The sequence below is a fragment of the Oncorhynchus masou genome, chromosome 8 (genome assembly GCF_036934945.1).
Source record: "Oncorhynchus masou masou isolate Uvic2021 chromosome 8, UVic_Omas_1.1, whole genome shotgun sequence".
In the NCBI taxonomy this organism is placed as follows: Eukaryota; Metazoa; Chordata; class Actinopteri; order Salmoniformes; family Salmonidae; genus Oncorhynchus; species Oncorhynchus masou.
The window spans coordinates 44,703,838-44,720,871 of record NC_088219.1 but is presented as its reverse complement, the minus strand read 5'-3'; the positions used below and the strand labels follow the sequence as shown (position 1 = coordinate 44,720,871).

Sequence of the window (17,034 nt, the reverse complement as noted above, 5' to 3'; positions counted from 1 at the left end):
AATACAATTACCAGTCTAGCCTATCAAGGCTTTATAATCACTAGGCTATGTGATCCCATTTGTTTTTAATACCGCCTTTGAGCTTTTGGTGACAGCTACAGTAGACTAAACCAGGCACCCAATATAGATTATATTCATGTCTGTAATGTAGCAATTTCTGATTGAGTTTAACTCTGCCCTGGCTGGCTGCGCACGCAGAATTCACCCAGAGCGCGTCGTGTGGTCTGGCAGTTTCCCTCTGTTCTTCATCTCCTCCGTAACCCGCTGGTGAGAACGACTGACTATGGTTTCTGCCCCGAATGGGAATACACCAAGGAACAACACATCTTTGAGAATGAATGGATTATATGCCGGCCTCGGGGTCAAAAATGACCATCCACTCGCGGAGGTGCGCGCTGTAGGTTCAGGGTAGGCTGCGAAATTGATGTAGGCTGAAGCTTAAACAATTGGCATCCCAGCTTCGTCAATAACAGCTCGTGGGTACCGAACCATTCTAATTTCATTTTCTACCATAGTGCATTGAGGATATCAGTTATTTTTTTGTCGTTTATTTTGACATTTCCCCTCTTCTCGTTGCGCAGTTAAATGTCTCGGCTGAGACAGGATTCGCGTCATGCTTCGCGTCATGCTATTTATGGGATTTGTATTTTCTTCTCCACGTAAAGACCAACAGCTCAGAGACATATGAAAGAGATGTGACACGGATTCCACACATCGAAGGAGGGGGCTGCTCAGAAAAGAATATGAAAAAGCAAGACATTGGAAGAGACCATCCATTTTGTGTCTGGAGAAGATTTTGAGGAAGGGGACATTGGGATAGGCATAATTATAGAAACAGGAGCCTCTGAATATACATTCATCGCCATGGGAGCACCCAGCTGTGAAAATACATGTTGGGCCTATTAATTGTATGATTACAATGACTAGGCCTATATGATAATGGCTGGATCATATCCAATAAAACATCATTACATTTGATTCCATCTTGTCGGGAAAAATACAATAGGAAAAGATGACCCAGAAATCGTGATGACCCTGTCATCCACCAGTGCCTTCAGCTTCATGTTATAATGTGTGGCTGCGGGAGAATATAAACTAAATTGTACATAAATATCGCCGATTTGTAGGCCTATGGGATTTTATCATAGACTAGGCCTATTTCATAATGTAACAACTTCCTTTTGCATGTTTATTTCAAGGCAAACGTTGAATTATTGTCTGTTGGGGGCGTATCCATTCCAAGTGTCAAATGAAATGAATATCGACATTGGAATTTGACATTAAAGGGAGCAACCTCGATATAATTGAGACTAATGTTACAATCCAAGGAAACATCCCATGGCACACAGAAAATAAGTAGGTCTATAGCTGTCATATGAACAAATGGCCTCCCAATGCTCAAGTGAATGATGGTCTTTATTCCCAATGTTATTTGTACACCCTCCACTAATTTCTGGATTCAAAATGTATCACCCCGAATGGAAACCATATGTGACCCACTTGATTTGAAACAAAAGTTTTTTTTTCTCCCATTGCTGAACATGTTTTTCAAACGCAGACAATAGTCTTACTGTCAAGTGCGATAAGCTTTTTTGATGCTTATAGTCAGATTTTTTGTGAGTGACATAAACAGAGGTGGAATTGATGACACATATCTTGACACCGTTGTTGTACTCCGAGGATATTGCACGGTACAAGCCAGGAGCACTACCACTGGAAATTCGACACAATTCAAGCGCAAGTTCAAGTTTTTGTCTGTTTCGCTCAAAATGTGGAGAGTTGTATTGTAGGAGTGCCTCGCGACAGAAGAAGAACAAGAAAGGGAGATGAATCCGAGAAGGTGATGATGATGCTGGATACACAGGTAACAAAAACATTATAGTTTGCATGAAGTTATTGATGACAAATGTGATTATGTTTTCATCTGTAGATCTAGGCTATCTGGACAGACATTAAAGAGAAAACATCATTTGTCACCAAAACACATCAATGTATGGTCTGATTTGCTATTTAATCACTATTTATTTGCTTTATCACGATGAATGCAAAAACAGCATTCAGTGTACAAACGAATATAAACAACCTGGATGTAGTTGCTAGAATGTTTTGGAATAGATTTATCATAATAATTCACTATTCAAATAACCGCCCCAGGCAGGGGGATGCTCTTTGTATGGACTTTACAAAAGAGATTAGGGCCTGTGACAAGGTAGATTATGGCTAGTCATGGCCAGCGTGGGGGATGTCACAAAACTATAATTCCTAAAAGACGTGTCCAGAGATTTGGTCAACTTCATCAGGGTCAGCTATACAATATGGACCACATGTTCCTGTCCTCATTGCATGTAGTGCAACAAGACCAGGGGTTGGAACCAAATAATCATTTTCACTGGAAAGCAACTTTCACCGGAGACGGGGGCGCATGGCGCATGCCCCCCCGCCTCACAAATGTTATCATTGCAATGTGATACAAAGAGTGGGTGTAGACCTTACATTGAAATGCTTACTTACAGGCTCTTAACCAACAATGGTTTAAGAAGTGTTAAGTGAAAAATTGAAAATAAATGTAACAAATAATTCAACAGCAGCAGTAAAATAACAATAGTGAGGCTATATACAGGGTGTACCGGTACAGAGTCAATGTGGAGGCTATATACAGGGGGTACCGGTACAGAGTCAATGTGGAGGCTATATACAGGGGGTACCGGTACAGAGTCAATGTGGAGGCTATATACGGGGGGTACCGGTACAGAGTCAATGTGGAGGCTTTATACAGGGGGTACCGGTACAGAGTCAATGTGGAGGCTATATACAGGGGGTACCGGTAACAGAGTCTATGTGGAGGCTATATACAGGGGGTACCGGTACAGAGTCAATGTGGAGGCTATATACAGGGGGTACCGGTACAGAGTTGTCGTGTCTTTGGCTATGCCGGATTAAGTGATATGACATGCTATTCTATCAAATCCTTTCTCTGTAATTAATATTACCTGATTGAGCTAATCATGTAAATGTAATTAACTAGAAAGTCGGGGCACCACGAAATAATATTTATAGAGCAGTTATCTTCCGAATAAACTCTTAAAGACCTAGTAATATTTTACATCAATAGCAGTCAATATTAATCGTCACCTTATTTCAGTCTCATCTGAAAGTTGTAAATTCTTGGTTATCTTCACGAACCCTGGCTAACAAGTTGAATAAGCAATACAAAATTGTGTTTAATTATTTATTTACTAAATACCTAATTAATCGCACAGAATTACATATACATAGAATGAATCATACCTTGATTACAAATTATGTCATAAAGGAAAACGTCCCGAGCGGACGGAACAGATATGACAGCTGGTTACACAAAGAAAAGGGGGCTGGGTGTGAATGAAAGAGCGGGAAGACTGAAGAACAAAGGGAGAAGCGATGTCGGGCAGTAGGCAGCTACTCTATCGTAAAATACAGAATCTTATGCATTCTAAATTACCGCCCATTTGGAAAAGGAAAATGCAATAAATATTTACTCTGAGCTGCGTTTCAATAGGTTTGTGGTAGATGGAATGCTGTGTTGCCCAACAGAGTCCTTTGTCCTTTGAAGAGTGTCTCTGGTGGTGAACGGGAAACATTGTAGTGTCGTCATTGTGTGGTAGATGGTATACTCGGGCCGTCCTTTCCTAGCCCACGTTTACAGGGGCCTCTGCTAACTCAACGGCTAGGAGGTATCACTTCTGTTGTGAATAAGAGTTCAAAGTTCATACCATTCGCAACTAAAGCTCACGCTGAGGTTGGCTTAGTTCTGTAGTTGACATGTTAGTCCTTTTAGCGTGGGACCGTCGTCCTCACGTCCTCGGAACAGCAGGTTGCATTTTCGTCAAGGGCTTATATAATGGAGGGAGAAAAGGGTGTGTTTCATAGTTTATAACCCATGTCTCTTCACAGGGGCGGGCCACTGATTGAGCAGAGCTCTAACCTTATGAAAACCCAAATCTCTCATTTGGAAGCTAAAATTAAATTGAATCTTTTCACAAATAATTTGATATTTAAACATTTGAATTGCACAACAATTACATGTGAATCTGATAACTATAATGTGTAGACTATAATGTGTAGACTCCCAGATACAGTTTAGGTCATCCTGTCATCAGTCCTAATGTCTCAGATGACAACTGAACTGACATCATATTCATTAAGTACCAACGCATATTTTCAACTGGTTCGATTACCGAAATATGGTTCCTTTCTCTCCACTTGTTTGATGTTCCCAGACTTTCTATGTTTAACAAAGGCTATTCAAGAGTCACTGTGTAGAGTCAAGAGAGAGAGGGGGGAAAGGTATTTATGGGGGGGTCATAAACTTTACCCACAGGCCAACGTCATGACAGAGTCAATGTGCGGTAATTGAGGTAATATGTACATGTAGGTAGAGTTAAAGTGACTATGCATAGATAATAAACAGAGAGTAGCAGCAGCTTAAAAGAGGGGTCTGGGTAGGCCTTTGATTAGCTGTTCAGGAGTCTTATGGCTTGGGGGGGTAGAAGCTGTTTAGAAGCCTCTTGGACCTAGACTTGGCGCTCCGGTACCGCTTGCCGTGCGGTAGCAGAGAGAACAGTCTATGACTAGGGTGGCTGGAGTCTTTGACAATTTTCAGGGCCTTCCTCTGACACCGCCTGGTATAGATGTCCTGGATGGCAGGAAGCTTGGCCCCAGTGATGTACTGGGCCGTACGCACTACCCTCTGTAGCGCCTTCCTGTCAGTTGCCATACCAGGCAGTGATGTAACCAGTAACATGTAACATATAACATGCTCTCGATGGTGCAGCTGTAGAACCTTTTGAGGATCTGAGGACCCATGCCAAATCTTTTCAGTCTCCTGAGGGGGAATAGGTTTTGTCGTGCCCTCTTCACGACTGTCTTGGTGTGTTTGGACCATGTTAGTTTGTGGAACTTGAAGCTCTCAACCTGCACCACTACAGCCCTGTCGATAAAAATGGGGGCGTGCTCAGTCCTTCTTTTTCTGTCGTCCACAATCAACCCCTTTGTCTTGATCACGTTGAGGGAGAGGTTGTTGTCCGGGCACCACACGGCCAGGTCTCTGACCTCCTCCCGATATGCTGTCTCATTGTCAGTGATCAGGCCTACCATTGTTGTGTCATCAGCAAACTTGATGATGGTGTCGGAGTCATGAGTGAACAGGGAGTACAGGAGGAGACTGAGCACGCACCCCTGAGGGGCCCCAGTGTTGAGGATCAGTGTGGCGGATGTGTTGTTACCTACCCTTACCATCTGGGGGCGGCCCGTCAGGAAGTCCAGGATCCAATTGCAGAAGGAGGTGTTTTTTCCCAGGGTCCTTAGCATAGTGATTAGCTTTGAGGGCACAATGGTGTTGAACGCTGAGCTGTAGTCAACCAACAGCATTCTCACGTAGGTGTTCCTTTTGTCCAGGTGGGAAAGGGCAGTGTTGAGTGCAATAGAGATTGCATCATCTGTGGATCTGTTGGGGTGGTATGCAGATTGGAGTGGGTCTAGGGTTTCTGGGATAATGGTGTTGATGTGAGCCATGACCAGCCTTTCAAAGCACTTTATGGCTACAGACGTGAGTGCTGTGGGTCAGTAGGCATTTACCTTAGTGTTCTTGGGCACAGGGACTATGGTGGTCTGCTTGAAACATGTTGGTATTAGTAAGTTAATATAAGTATTATAAGTTAACTGCCACTTGATTCTCCACCCACGTATGCAGCCTACTCTATTTCATTGAGACCGCACATACTAGGCAAGCCTGAACTCTCATGCCCATCTAGGAGAGGTAGCCTGAGTGTGTGAATAATGCAAAAAATATGTGCTTTTAATACAATAGGTAGGTTTACGCATACAAAGCAGAAAGAGGACTGTTTCCAAATAATCTGTGGGACAACAAAAATATTAGAATCCCAAAGTTGTCTGTCTGACAGTCCGCAGCATGAAAAATGATCCGCAATGATCTCTGTCGGGACCCGCAGGAATGCAGCCCTCTAGTGCAGTCAGTACACAACACTGTGTTAGCAAGATAAGATGGTGACAGGGGTTCCAGCGGGGTCAGACAGCCAGGGAAGACCAGTCTACAGAGCTCAGGGGAATTTTGCAGTATATTAACACTACCAGTGAATGATACAAAGTTCCATCTTGAGAAGATAGGTAGAGCTACAGTAGCTACAGGACAGCAGCTTAAAGCTACAGTCTGGGATCTGGGAATGATGGTAATTTCAATTATTCAACCACTGATTATATTTTTGGATAATATAATGTATTAATGTACACCAAGGTATTTCTTTGTCATGCCTCATTTTAGGAGGATTAGGATAAAACACAAAAGGAGACATATTTGAATATGTTATTGTCTTGTGAACGCTGGCTGAATTCTGGTAAAGAGTATGTCTACAGATTCTCCCTTCGCCCTGTTTTTGTTTGCTTGGAAATGTTATCTGAAGAAACTGTGTAACCAAGCATGTATAGCGGCAAAGAAATGCATTGCCATTAATTGGAAGGCTGGTTATCCTTCAAGAATGTCAAGTTATGTATCACTAGATTAGATTTATTACAAGATTAACTGTATACTAGGCAACTGTCATAAAGTCTGGATGACTTACATGGAATACAGTAGGACTAAAGGAGTCTGTACTGAAAACATGTCCATGTCAGTGGAGATACAGATTCAGGCTGTCTAGCAGCTGGGCTGCTCAGCCCTGGTGGATCTGACGTCCTGTGGGTTGTCCCTCTGGCCTAACACACTCAAAACCAATGAATGATTCATTAAGATCCTAACGCTGAGTGTGGTGGATTGGGGCTCTGCAGGGTGGTGGACTCCTAGGGACAGGAACAGGGTATGGGACAGGAACAGGGTATGGGACAGGAACAGGGTATGGATCAGATGGTGACAGGGGTTCCAGCAGTGTGGTGGATTGGGGCTCTGCAGGGTGGTGGACTCCTAGGGACAGGACAACCCAGCTATATTGTGTGCAAGGAAAAAGAGCTCCACAGTACTATTAGGCCTATGAGATTAATTATATGGAGGATTTGCTGTTTCTGTGTGTTAATGTATATTTGAGGTGTATGTCTTTCTTGTTGTTGTTTCCAAACCTTTCCCTTGGGAATAAAAAAAATGAAAGGTGTGAACTGGGAAGGAAATTGTGTTGGGAGAGAGTTGAGTTATTGACTAGACTGGTGGGGGTCGGGCTGGCTGGTCGGTCTGGCTGAATGGACAGAGTCTCCCACCTCAGCTGTAGATCTCTGCATTTCATCCAGAGTGATCATGGGCCTCTTGGCTGCATCTCTGATCAGTCTTCTCCTTGTATGAGCTGAAAGTTTAGAGGGACGGCCAGGTCTTGGTAGATTTGCAGTGGTCTGAGACTCATTTTATTTCAATATTATCGCTCGGTGTGTTTGGGATCATTGTCATGCTGAAAGACCCAGCCACGTTTCATCTTCAATGCCCTTGCTGATGGAAGGAGGTTTTCACTCAAAATCTCACGATACATGGCCCCATTCATTCTTTCCTTTACACGGATCAGTCGTCCTGGTCCCTTTGCAGAAAAACAGCCCCAAAGCATGATGTTTCCAACCCCATGCTTCACAGTAGGTATGGTGTTCTTTGGATGCAACTCGGCATTCTTTGTCCTCCAAACACGACGAGTTGAGTTTTTACCAAAAAGTTATATTTTGGTTTCATCTGACCATATGACATTCTCCCAATCTTCTTCTGGATCATCCAAATGCTCTCTAGCAAACTTCAGACGGGCCTGGACATGTACTGGCTTAAGCAGGGGGACACGTCTGGCACTGCAGGATTTGAGTCCCTGGCGGCGTAGTTTGTTACTGATGGTAGGCTTTGTTACTTTGGTCCCAGCTCTCTGCAGGTCATTCACTAGGTCCCCCCGTGTGGCTCTGGAATTTTTGCTTGTCTGTAGTTGACCAAATACTTATTTTCCACCATAATTTTGCAAATAAATGTGATTTCATGGATTTTTTTTCTCATTTTGTATGTCATAATTAAAGTGTACCTATGATGAAAATTACAGGCCTCTCTCATCAGGCCTCTCTCATCTCTCTCAAGTGGGAGAACGTGCACAATTGGTGGCTGACTAAATAGTTTTTTGCCCCACTGTATATGTATATAGGAGATGAGGAGAGGAAGTCACATAAGATCATTGGGACCATTCTCATCCTCATCCTCTCTTACTCCATCCATGTCATGTGACCTCTTGGCCACAACGCCACCCTGTTCCATTTCACCTAAGGCATCCAGAATCCTTTGAGATTTCGCCTTCGGAGCCTCCGTTTGTTGCACGTGTTTGAGGACCGAAGAGGTGAGCACTGGGGGGCCGTGGGGTACAGTTGTTGTTTGTGGATTTGTTGGTTTGTTTGTTCCAATCTGGTGGTTGCAGAAGGAGTGGCTGGTTGTGCTGTTCCCCTGGGCCTTGCCTCTACTGCAGAGTTCTCCAACTCCAGTCCTGGAGAGCTACTACCGCACCAGTTTGACCAGTTTGCTGATATGCAACTGTAACAACATGTACCTACGATGTAGTTGCACTGCTAACCTATTTAATCACTAAGGTTTTGGTCCATAATATAAAGTAAAATCCATAAATCCATCTATTCACAAGACATTTTGTTCCTGTGAGATTGGCAGCATATTCAACATTTTTTGTTGCTGCCAGTAGAAGACTTTGGACTAATTGAACTCTCCCAGGCCTCACTTCCTCACTCCCTCTCTCTCTCTGCATAGTTACAGGGTATCCCTCCTTTGACTTATTTGCTATTCTTAATGCATTAAACATTCATCTGATTACTTTCCTCAATGGCATTTTGCTCCGAGCTCCTTTCACCTAAATCTGCAAGACTTGTAGTTTATAGCCACAAGACATTAGCAGCGGGTGCGGCACTGTGGCATTGTATGTACTGAGGCCTCAGTCAGTATGGTCATGTGCATGTGTCTCCATAGCTAGACTTTAACTTGTGGTGCTAATGCTAGGCTAACCTAGTGTGGGAACTGGGAAGCCATTTCAGTTTAGGTCTCTTTCTCTGGCAGTCTGAATCCGAGTGAATGGGCTGGAGAGAGTTAGACTTGCGAAGTTTTACTGGGCTTGAGCCAGGTCAATAAATAATAGACAAGAGAGTAGAGAGACAGAAGCAGGCTTGGAATGTATCCGGAAGAGATCGATAGACAGACACTTTATACATTTTTTTAAACTTTATGTCCACGATTAGCTACACTTCTAATCTCTGTTTCTCACTGTTCTTTTGGTCTTTAAAGCCACCCTCTGCAAGTCTCCTGTGACAGCAAAAACATAAATGCAGTAATACTGTAGGTCTTTTGTTTTTTGAATTTGATACAATAAGACAGCTACACTAATCAGATTATTAAGGTATTTAGAAGTCCTATTTTTCCAAATCAAGGGGTGTATTTTAGTAGTGGAAACCTGTTTATCTCCCCTTTAATATGATTTGTCTGATTGGAGATCAGTCTCATTGTGCGACCAAGCATGCCCATCTGCCGAGGACAGATCAGTCTCTGTGCAGCCAAAGTATTGTTGTATGTGTGTGTGTGTGTGTGTGTGTGTGTGTGTGTGTGTGTGTGTGTATGTGTATGTGTGTGTTACGGGAAGCACTGTAGGACCACCACTTATAAGGTTCTTGTAATTTGACACAAGAAGTCGAGATGAACTTGATGTTTGTGACCCTTTGTAAACTTTTGGTCGTGAGAATTGTTCTCACAAATAGATACAGTATGTATGTTTGTATTTGTGAGTTTCTTTTCTGATGATGTATATGTGGTTCTGTTACTAAAAGAATGTGCAGCAAAAATTCGTAATGGCAGCCTATATACCCTATAGTGTGACCATAAACTTTAGAGTAGCCACAGTGAAACAGATCATACTCATCTGTCTGCCCTCTTTGGCCCCCTTGTGAGAGCGTTGCTATGCTAATAGGTTAGAGACAGCCAAGCCTGTGGACCTAAGCCTCCATTGGCAAACAGCCCAGCTCGGACCACTGTGGGAAAAGGGGAGTCCTCCAATTCCCTCAGCTAGAACTCCCTGCTGCTGCACTGCCCATATTAGTGCTTTATAGGAGAAGACCTGAATTGAGAGCAAAAACTGCCCCCAACTACTGTAGCCGGTAGCCTCAAAGGCTGTGCAGAGTTGCTGGATATTGGCGGGAACTGGAACACGCTGTCGTACACAATGATCCAGTGGATCCAAAACATGCTCAATGGGTGACATGTCTGGTGACTATGCAGGCCATGGATGAACTGGGATATTTTTAGCTTCCAGGATTTGTGTACAGATCCTTGTGACATGGGGCTGTGTATTATCATGCTAAAACATTAAGTGATGGCGGTGGATGAATGGCATGACACTGGGCCTCAGGATCTCGTCACATTATCTCTGTGCATTCAAATGCCATCGATAAAATACAATTGTGTTAGTTGTCCGTAGCTTATACATGAGGAAGAAGATGCTTCAGGTTTTGGTGTGAGTTGGACAATGCATTGGAACCAGCTGTGATAGAGAGCTGTGTTACCCAACGTGTCCAGTAGGTGTCTCTGTCACTCCTGTGAATTGTTGGCCTGCCCAGCTGTTTACAGTGCTAGCTGGTCTTTCCCAGATGTTTTTGCTCTGCGCTGGGCCTTGTATTCAGGGATTTCTGTTGAACGAACAGGAAAGGAAAGTTACAGATGTATGATCTTAATTGGATCACCCTGTTGCAGAACTTTCGTGCAATGTAGGACATTTAAAACTTGTATTTGAGGTTTAAAAAGGAATTCTGATGTTTGTCATTTCAATTTAGAAATTTCAGACTTGATTATAATTTATGAAAAATTTATCAACCCCTACAAAAATTATAATCCACGTAATATTTAACATTTCCTTTTGCTGCGGGCTAATTTTCCTGCTGCACCTGACTCATATTAAGGTCCCATATCTGTACATAAAGGCTGAAAAAAAGTTGAATTCCTGTTTTTGTGCAAGGCCATGTGTTCATAGGACATGACACCTTTGTGAAATAAAAACAGAAAATACATGACTAATTGTAAGCTAATCATGAGGAATATGTTTAATGAACATCCGTGCTTTTCCCTGTATTATGGTGATTTAGTAAAAACAATGTTATAGTGATTCATTATAATTTGTACATTGTGTACATTTCTGCATTCCCTCTCAATGGTCACAGAGAACACACCACATTTTCAATTCTAACACATAGAAAGCAGCTTATTTATCAATGTGCACCCAATTGTGATAAACATCAATTAACCAAACAGTCCAAAGTGAACAGCCAATATGGCCGCCAAACCACTAGCCCACAAATCAGCCATGGATTTGAATTGGAATATCCTAGTCTTTACTCATTGTAATTATATAGCGTCAGCTCCGCTAGGGCCTGACAATCAGCTGTGCTTTATGGGAAATCACATGACACACTGCCCTCATCAATCAGATCATCAACTTCCCCCAACCAACCATTACAGGGGATGATGTCACAAAGAGCCAGTCACCCACCTTCCCATAATTCCCCTCGTCTCTCTCTCATAATAATGAAGAACAATGTGAATATGATCTAATTACCACCAATGTAGCTGATGAGCAACCACAAACCACGAGCAACACTTGCAGTCCAATGGCCTCCCACAATGTTGTCATTCCGTCCGTTACGGTCGGCTGTAAATGTTGTTTCTCGTAGCCACTCATGGTCTCAACTTGTTGAGACCTTTGCTCATGTTTTTTTCCACCTCCATTACCCTCATCGGCAGACAAAGGAGTGTAATCACATAGAACATGAGGGCAGGTAAATGACACTTATTTTGGCAAGGGGACAATACGAGGGTTTGAATGGAGTTTCTCTCTCTCAGTTTGGGTCTGGCCTCTGGTCACCAGCCTAAGGTCACTCTGTCATAATGTGAGGGCACACGAGGCTTTGTTTGTGCCTGGTGTGTGATGGGAAGAATGTGTTGTGTCATCACCGTATAGGCTAGTAGCGAGAGTGGCCTAAAGCTGAAATGGGTTCTTGTTTTGTAGCCTTCCATAGAGGTAAGGCTAGATTTGGCCTAGTCAGTAATGGGCATATTGGGCTAATGAGCAAATGCAAACAAATACACTGAGTGTGTTTGATTGGTTTGGTTTGGCTTGAACGTGGTGTACAGAATAGTTCTGTCACTGTTGATATCTATACACTCACAAACAGACATTATTATGCACAACACTGCTCACACTGATTAACCTTCATATCAATCACACACGCTCTCTCTCTCTTTCTCTCTCTCTCGCTTACTTATTTCAATCGTCTTCCCTTCACATCTCTTACTATTCATTCCTGGCAATAACCCAAACCTTTATCCCACTAAGTGTTTAATTTGACTTCCTTTTCTCAAGCCGCTAACCTTTGTTCACCTGGCTTTGTCGTTCTTTCGCTTACCTGACCTAACAAAGGCCTATTTAGTTAGTAGTTAGTAGTTCATTTGAGGTAACTATACCTGCAGTGGAGGAGCCCACTTCTGACACCAACTGTTACGTTATTAGATATATGAAAGAGGCAAAGAGATGCCAGTCAAGGTAACATGTTTACTGAGCAGATCATGTACCAACTACCACTTAATACTACTATGCAAGATATTCACTATCTCTGTACTGGGTCTATTATATAATAATGGGATTTGGGATTCATCCCCCCCAATTGTGTGAAAGCCGACAATGGATCTGTCAGTGGTTGGCTAAGAAAGGATTAGCAGAGGGAAGTGAAGGCTGAGGTGAAAGAGGGAGGATATCTGCGGTTCTTGTCCAAAGGCCACCCTGTTTCACTATAGTACATAATGTCTCAAGAGACTAAGAACATGTACATCAAGATTACTGAAACATGTCCAGCCATGCAGATTCGTCCTGATAGATATATCATAAAAAATGCACCGGAGATCAGTGAGACTGTGCCAGACCTGGCAATAAGGCTCAAGTCTTTGAGCACGAACCAGAGTCAAGTATCAAAAGTATTTATAAAGCCCTTTTTACATCAGCCGATGTCACAAAGTGCTCTACAGAAACCCAGCCTAAAACCCCAAACAGCAAGTAATGCAGATGTAAATGCACGGTGGCTAGGAAAACCCCCCTATAAAGGCTAGAACCTAGGCAGAAACCTAGAGAGGAACCAGGCTATGAGGGGTGGCCAGTCCTCTTCTGGCTGTGCCGGGTGGAGATTATAACAGTACAAGTCCAAGATGTTCAAACTGTTACGGTTTTCTATATGCGAAGCAGAGTCGGACCAAAATGCGGCGTGTAGATTGCGATCCATGTTTAATAAACAAAAGTAAACACGAATCAATTACAAAACAACAAACGTAACAAGAAAACCGAAAACAGCCTATACTGGTGTAAACTAACACAGACCAGGAACAAGGACAGGAAAAGGACAATCACCCAACAAAACACTCAAAGAATATGGCTGCCTAAATATGGTTCCCAATCAGAGACAACGATAAACACCTGCCTCTGATTGAGAACCACTTCAGACCGCCATAGACTAACCTAGAAAACCCCACAAAGCTACAATCCCAATACCTGTGAAAAAAAAACAATACAAAACACACCACATACAAAAACCCATGCCACACCCTGGCCTGACCAAATAAATGAAGAAAACACAAATTACTAAGACCAGGGCGTGACAGAACCGCCCCCCCCCCAAGGTGCGAACTCCCGGCCGCACACCAAAACCAATAGGGGAGGGTCCGGGTGGGCGTTAGTCCACAGTGGCGGCTCCGGCGCGGGACGTGGACCCCACTCTAACAAAGTCTTAGTCCATCTTCCTCTCGTCCTTAGATAGGCGACCCTCACCGCCGACCTGTTTTGCAAGGAGGGATGGGAAAAAAATTTGGTCTCTCGATGTGCAAAACTGATAGAGACATACCCCAAGCGACTTACAGCTGTAATCGCAGCAAAAGGTGGCGCTACAAAGTATTAACTTAAGGGGGCTGAATAATTTTGCACGCACAATTTTTCAGTTTTTGACTTGTTAAAAAAGTTTGAAATATCCAATAAATGTCTTTGCACTTCATGATTGTGTCCCACTTGTTGTTGATTCTTCACAAAAAAATACAGTTTTATATCTTTATGTTTGAAGCCTGAAATGTGGCAAAAGATCGCAAAGTTCAAGGGGGCCGAATACTTTCGCAAGGCACTGTAAACCCACCCACGTTGCCAAAGCAAAGCCCCCACACCACTATCTTCAACCATCAACCTACTACCCTGAGACAAGGCGGAGTATAGCCCACCAAGATCTCCCACCACGGCACGAACCCGAGGGGGGCACCAACCCGGACAGGAAGATCACGTCTGTGACTCAACCCACTCAAGTGATGCACCCCTCCTAGGGATTTTATTTTATTTTATTGATTTATTTCACCTTTATTTAACCAGGTAGGCTAGTTGAGAACAAGTTCTCATTTGCAACTGCGACCTGGCCAAGATAAAGCATAGCAGTGTAAACAGACAACACAGAGTTACACATGGAGTAAACAATTAACAAGTCAATAACACAGTAGAAAAAAAAGGGAGTCTATATACATTGTGTGCAAAAGGCATGAGGAGGTAGGCGAATAATTACAATTTTGCAGATTAACACTGGAGTGATAAATGGTCAGATGGTCATGTACAGGTAGAAATATTGGTGAGCAGAAAAGTAAATAAATAAAAACAGTATGGGGATGAGGTAGGTAAAATTGGGTGTGCTATTTACCGATAGACTATGTACAGCTGCAGCAATCGGTTAGCTGCTCAGATAGCAGATGTTTGAAGTTGGTGAGGGAGATAAAAGTCTCCAACTTCAGCGATTTTTGCAATTCGTTCCAGTCACAGGCAGCAGAGAACTGGAACGAGAGGCGGCCAAATGAGGTGTTGGCTTTAGGGATGATCAGTGAGATACACCTGCTGGAGCGCGTGCTACGGGTGGGTGTTGCCATCGTGACCAATGAACTGAGATAAGGCGGAGCTTTACCTAGCATGGACTTGTAGATGACCTGGAGCCAGTGGGTCTGTCGACGAATATGTAGCGAGGGCCAGCCGACTAGAGCATACAGGTCGCAGTGGTGGGTGGTTTAAGGTGCTTTAGTGACAAAACGGATGGCACTGTGATAAACTGCATCCAGTTTGCTGAGTAGAGTGTTGGAAGCAATTTTGTAGATGACATCGCCGAAGTCGAGGATCGGTAGGATAGTCAGTTTTACGAGGGTAAGTTTGGTGGCGTGAGTGAAGGAGGCTTTGTTGCGGAATAGAAAGCCGACTAGATTTGATTTTCGATTGGAGATGTTTGATATGAGTCTGGAAGGAGAGTTTACAGTCTAGCCAGACACCTAGGTACTTATAGATGTCCACATATTCAAGGTCGGTACCATCCAGGGTGGTGATGCTATTCAGGCGTGCGGGTGCAGGCAGCGAACGGTTGAAAAGCATGCATTTGGTTTTACTAGCGTTTAAGAGCAGTTGGAGGCCACGGAAGGAGTGTTGTATGGCATTGAAGCTTGTTTGGAGGTTAGATAACACAGTGTCCAAGGACGGGCCGGAAGTATATAGAATGGTGTCGTCTGCATAGAGGTGGATCAGGGAATCGCCCGCAGCAAGAGCAACATCATTGATATATACAGAGAAAAGAGTCGGCATGAAAGAGCACCCGTAAGCCAGTGACTCAGCCCCTGTAACAGGGTTAGAGGCAGAGAATCCCAGTGGAGAGAGGGGAGCCGACCAGGCAGAGACAGCAAGGGCGTTTCGTCGCTCCAGTGCTTTTCCGTTCATCTTCATACCCCTGGGCCAGACTACACTCAATAATAGGACCTACTGAAGAGATGAGTCTTCAATAAAGACTTAAAGGTCAAGACCGAGTCTGCGTCTCTCACATGAGTAGGCAGACCATTCCATAAAAATGGTGCTCTGTAGGAGAAAGCCCTGCCTCTAGCTGTTTGCTTATAAATTCAAGGGACAGTAAGGATGCCTGCGTCTTGTGACCGTAGCGTATGTGTAGGTATATACGGCAGGACCAAATCTGAAAGATAGGTAGGAGGAAGCCCATGTAATGCTTTGTAGGTTAGCAGTAAAACCTTGAATCAGCCCTGGCCTTAACAGGAAGCAAGTGTAGAGAGGCTAGCACTTGAGTAATATGATCAAATTGTTAGGCTCATTTCAAGGTTCTTGCAGCCGTGTTAAGCACTAACTGAAGTTTATTTAGGGGTCTAAAACCAGACTGCATTTCGTATACATTGTTTGCCGAACGTTATTGAAGTGTAAAGAGTTCAGTACAGCATCACGTCTAGTTTTTTTGACCAAGTGAAAGGGCACTTCCTTTTCTTTCTGGAGGGGAGACCTAATTGGTCACTCTGTTGCCATGGCATACTGTTCCCTTGGTAAACAAAGGAGGTTCTCCACACTTCCTGTCGCATGACATGGGAGCCCAAACACATTGGTCTTTCTGGCCCTTGGTACTCATGTTTTACTGTAGACTTACATTATATGCCAGAATGTTAGTTGTGCTACAGGTTATGGAGGCTAAAAAACTGTTCTCAACATTTGTTTTTGGTTCCCTTGACTCTCCAGGAGCATTTGCTTTTGGTCCAGTGAGCGTTCCCTCCTTGTCAGGCTCAAAATGTTCAAGACAAGAGGGGTGGCTACCTGCCTGAAAGGTTTTGGACTTTGACCAACATGTTATAAATCATAACATGTTTTAAATTTACCGTTTTGACCGTGTCTGTCTTGGATGAGTGCCTTGTTGTCTTGACTAGCTGACAAAACTCACACGGGCAGGAGTGGTGGTGCGCAGGAGTGCTTGGTTGTCTCCATAGCAACATAAGCTCCACAACATTGGCTGAGTTTGGCTTCTGCAACTTAATATGGGTTTTTCTTGTACTTTTTTTTACATTGTAGAATAATAGTGAAGATATCAAAACTATGAAATGGAATCATGTTGTAACCCCAAAAATATATTTAATATATTGAGAATTGCACAGTTTTGACTGGTATTGTACATCTACCC

The 17,034-nt window shown here is 43.4% G+C and overlaps 1 protein-coding gene across 1 annotated transcript in view; it reads left to right on the top strand.

The window, feature by feature from the left end:
- Positions 1-213: 213 nt before the first annotated feature.
- The window catches only part of LOC135544732 (ral guanine nucleotide dissociation stimulator-like), a 114,230-nt gene continuing 97,409 nt past the window's right edge, over positions 214-17,034 (top strand). Inside the window, exon 1 of the mRNA XM_064972592.1 lies at positions 214-1,864. Coding sequence (XP_064828664.1) covers positions 1,844-1,864 — 21 coding nt within the window. The 5' untranslated portion in view covers positions 214-1,843. The remainder of the gene's footprint in view (positions 1,865-17,034) is intronic.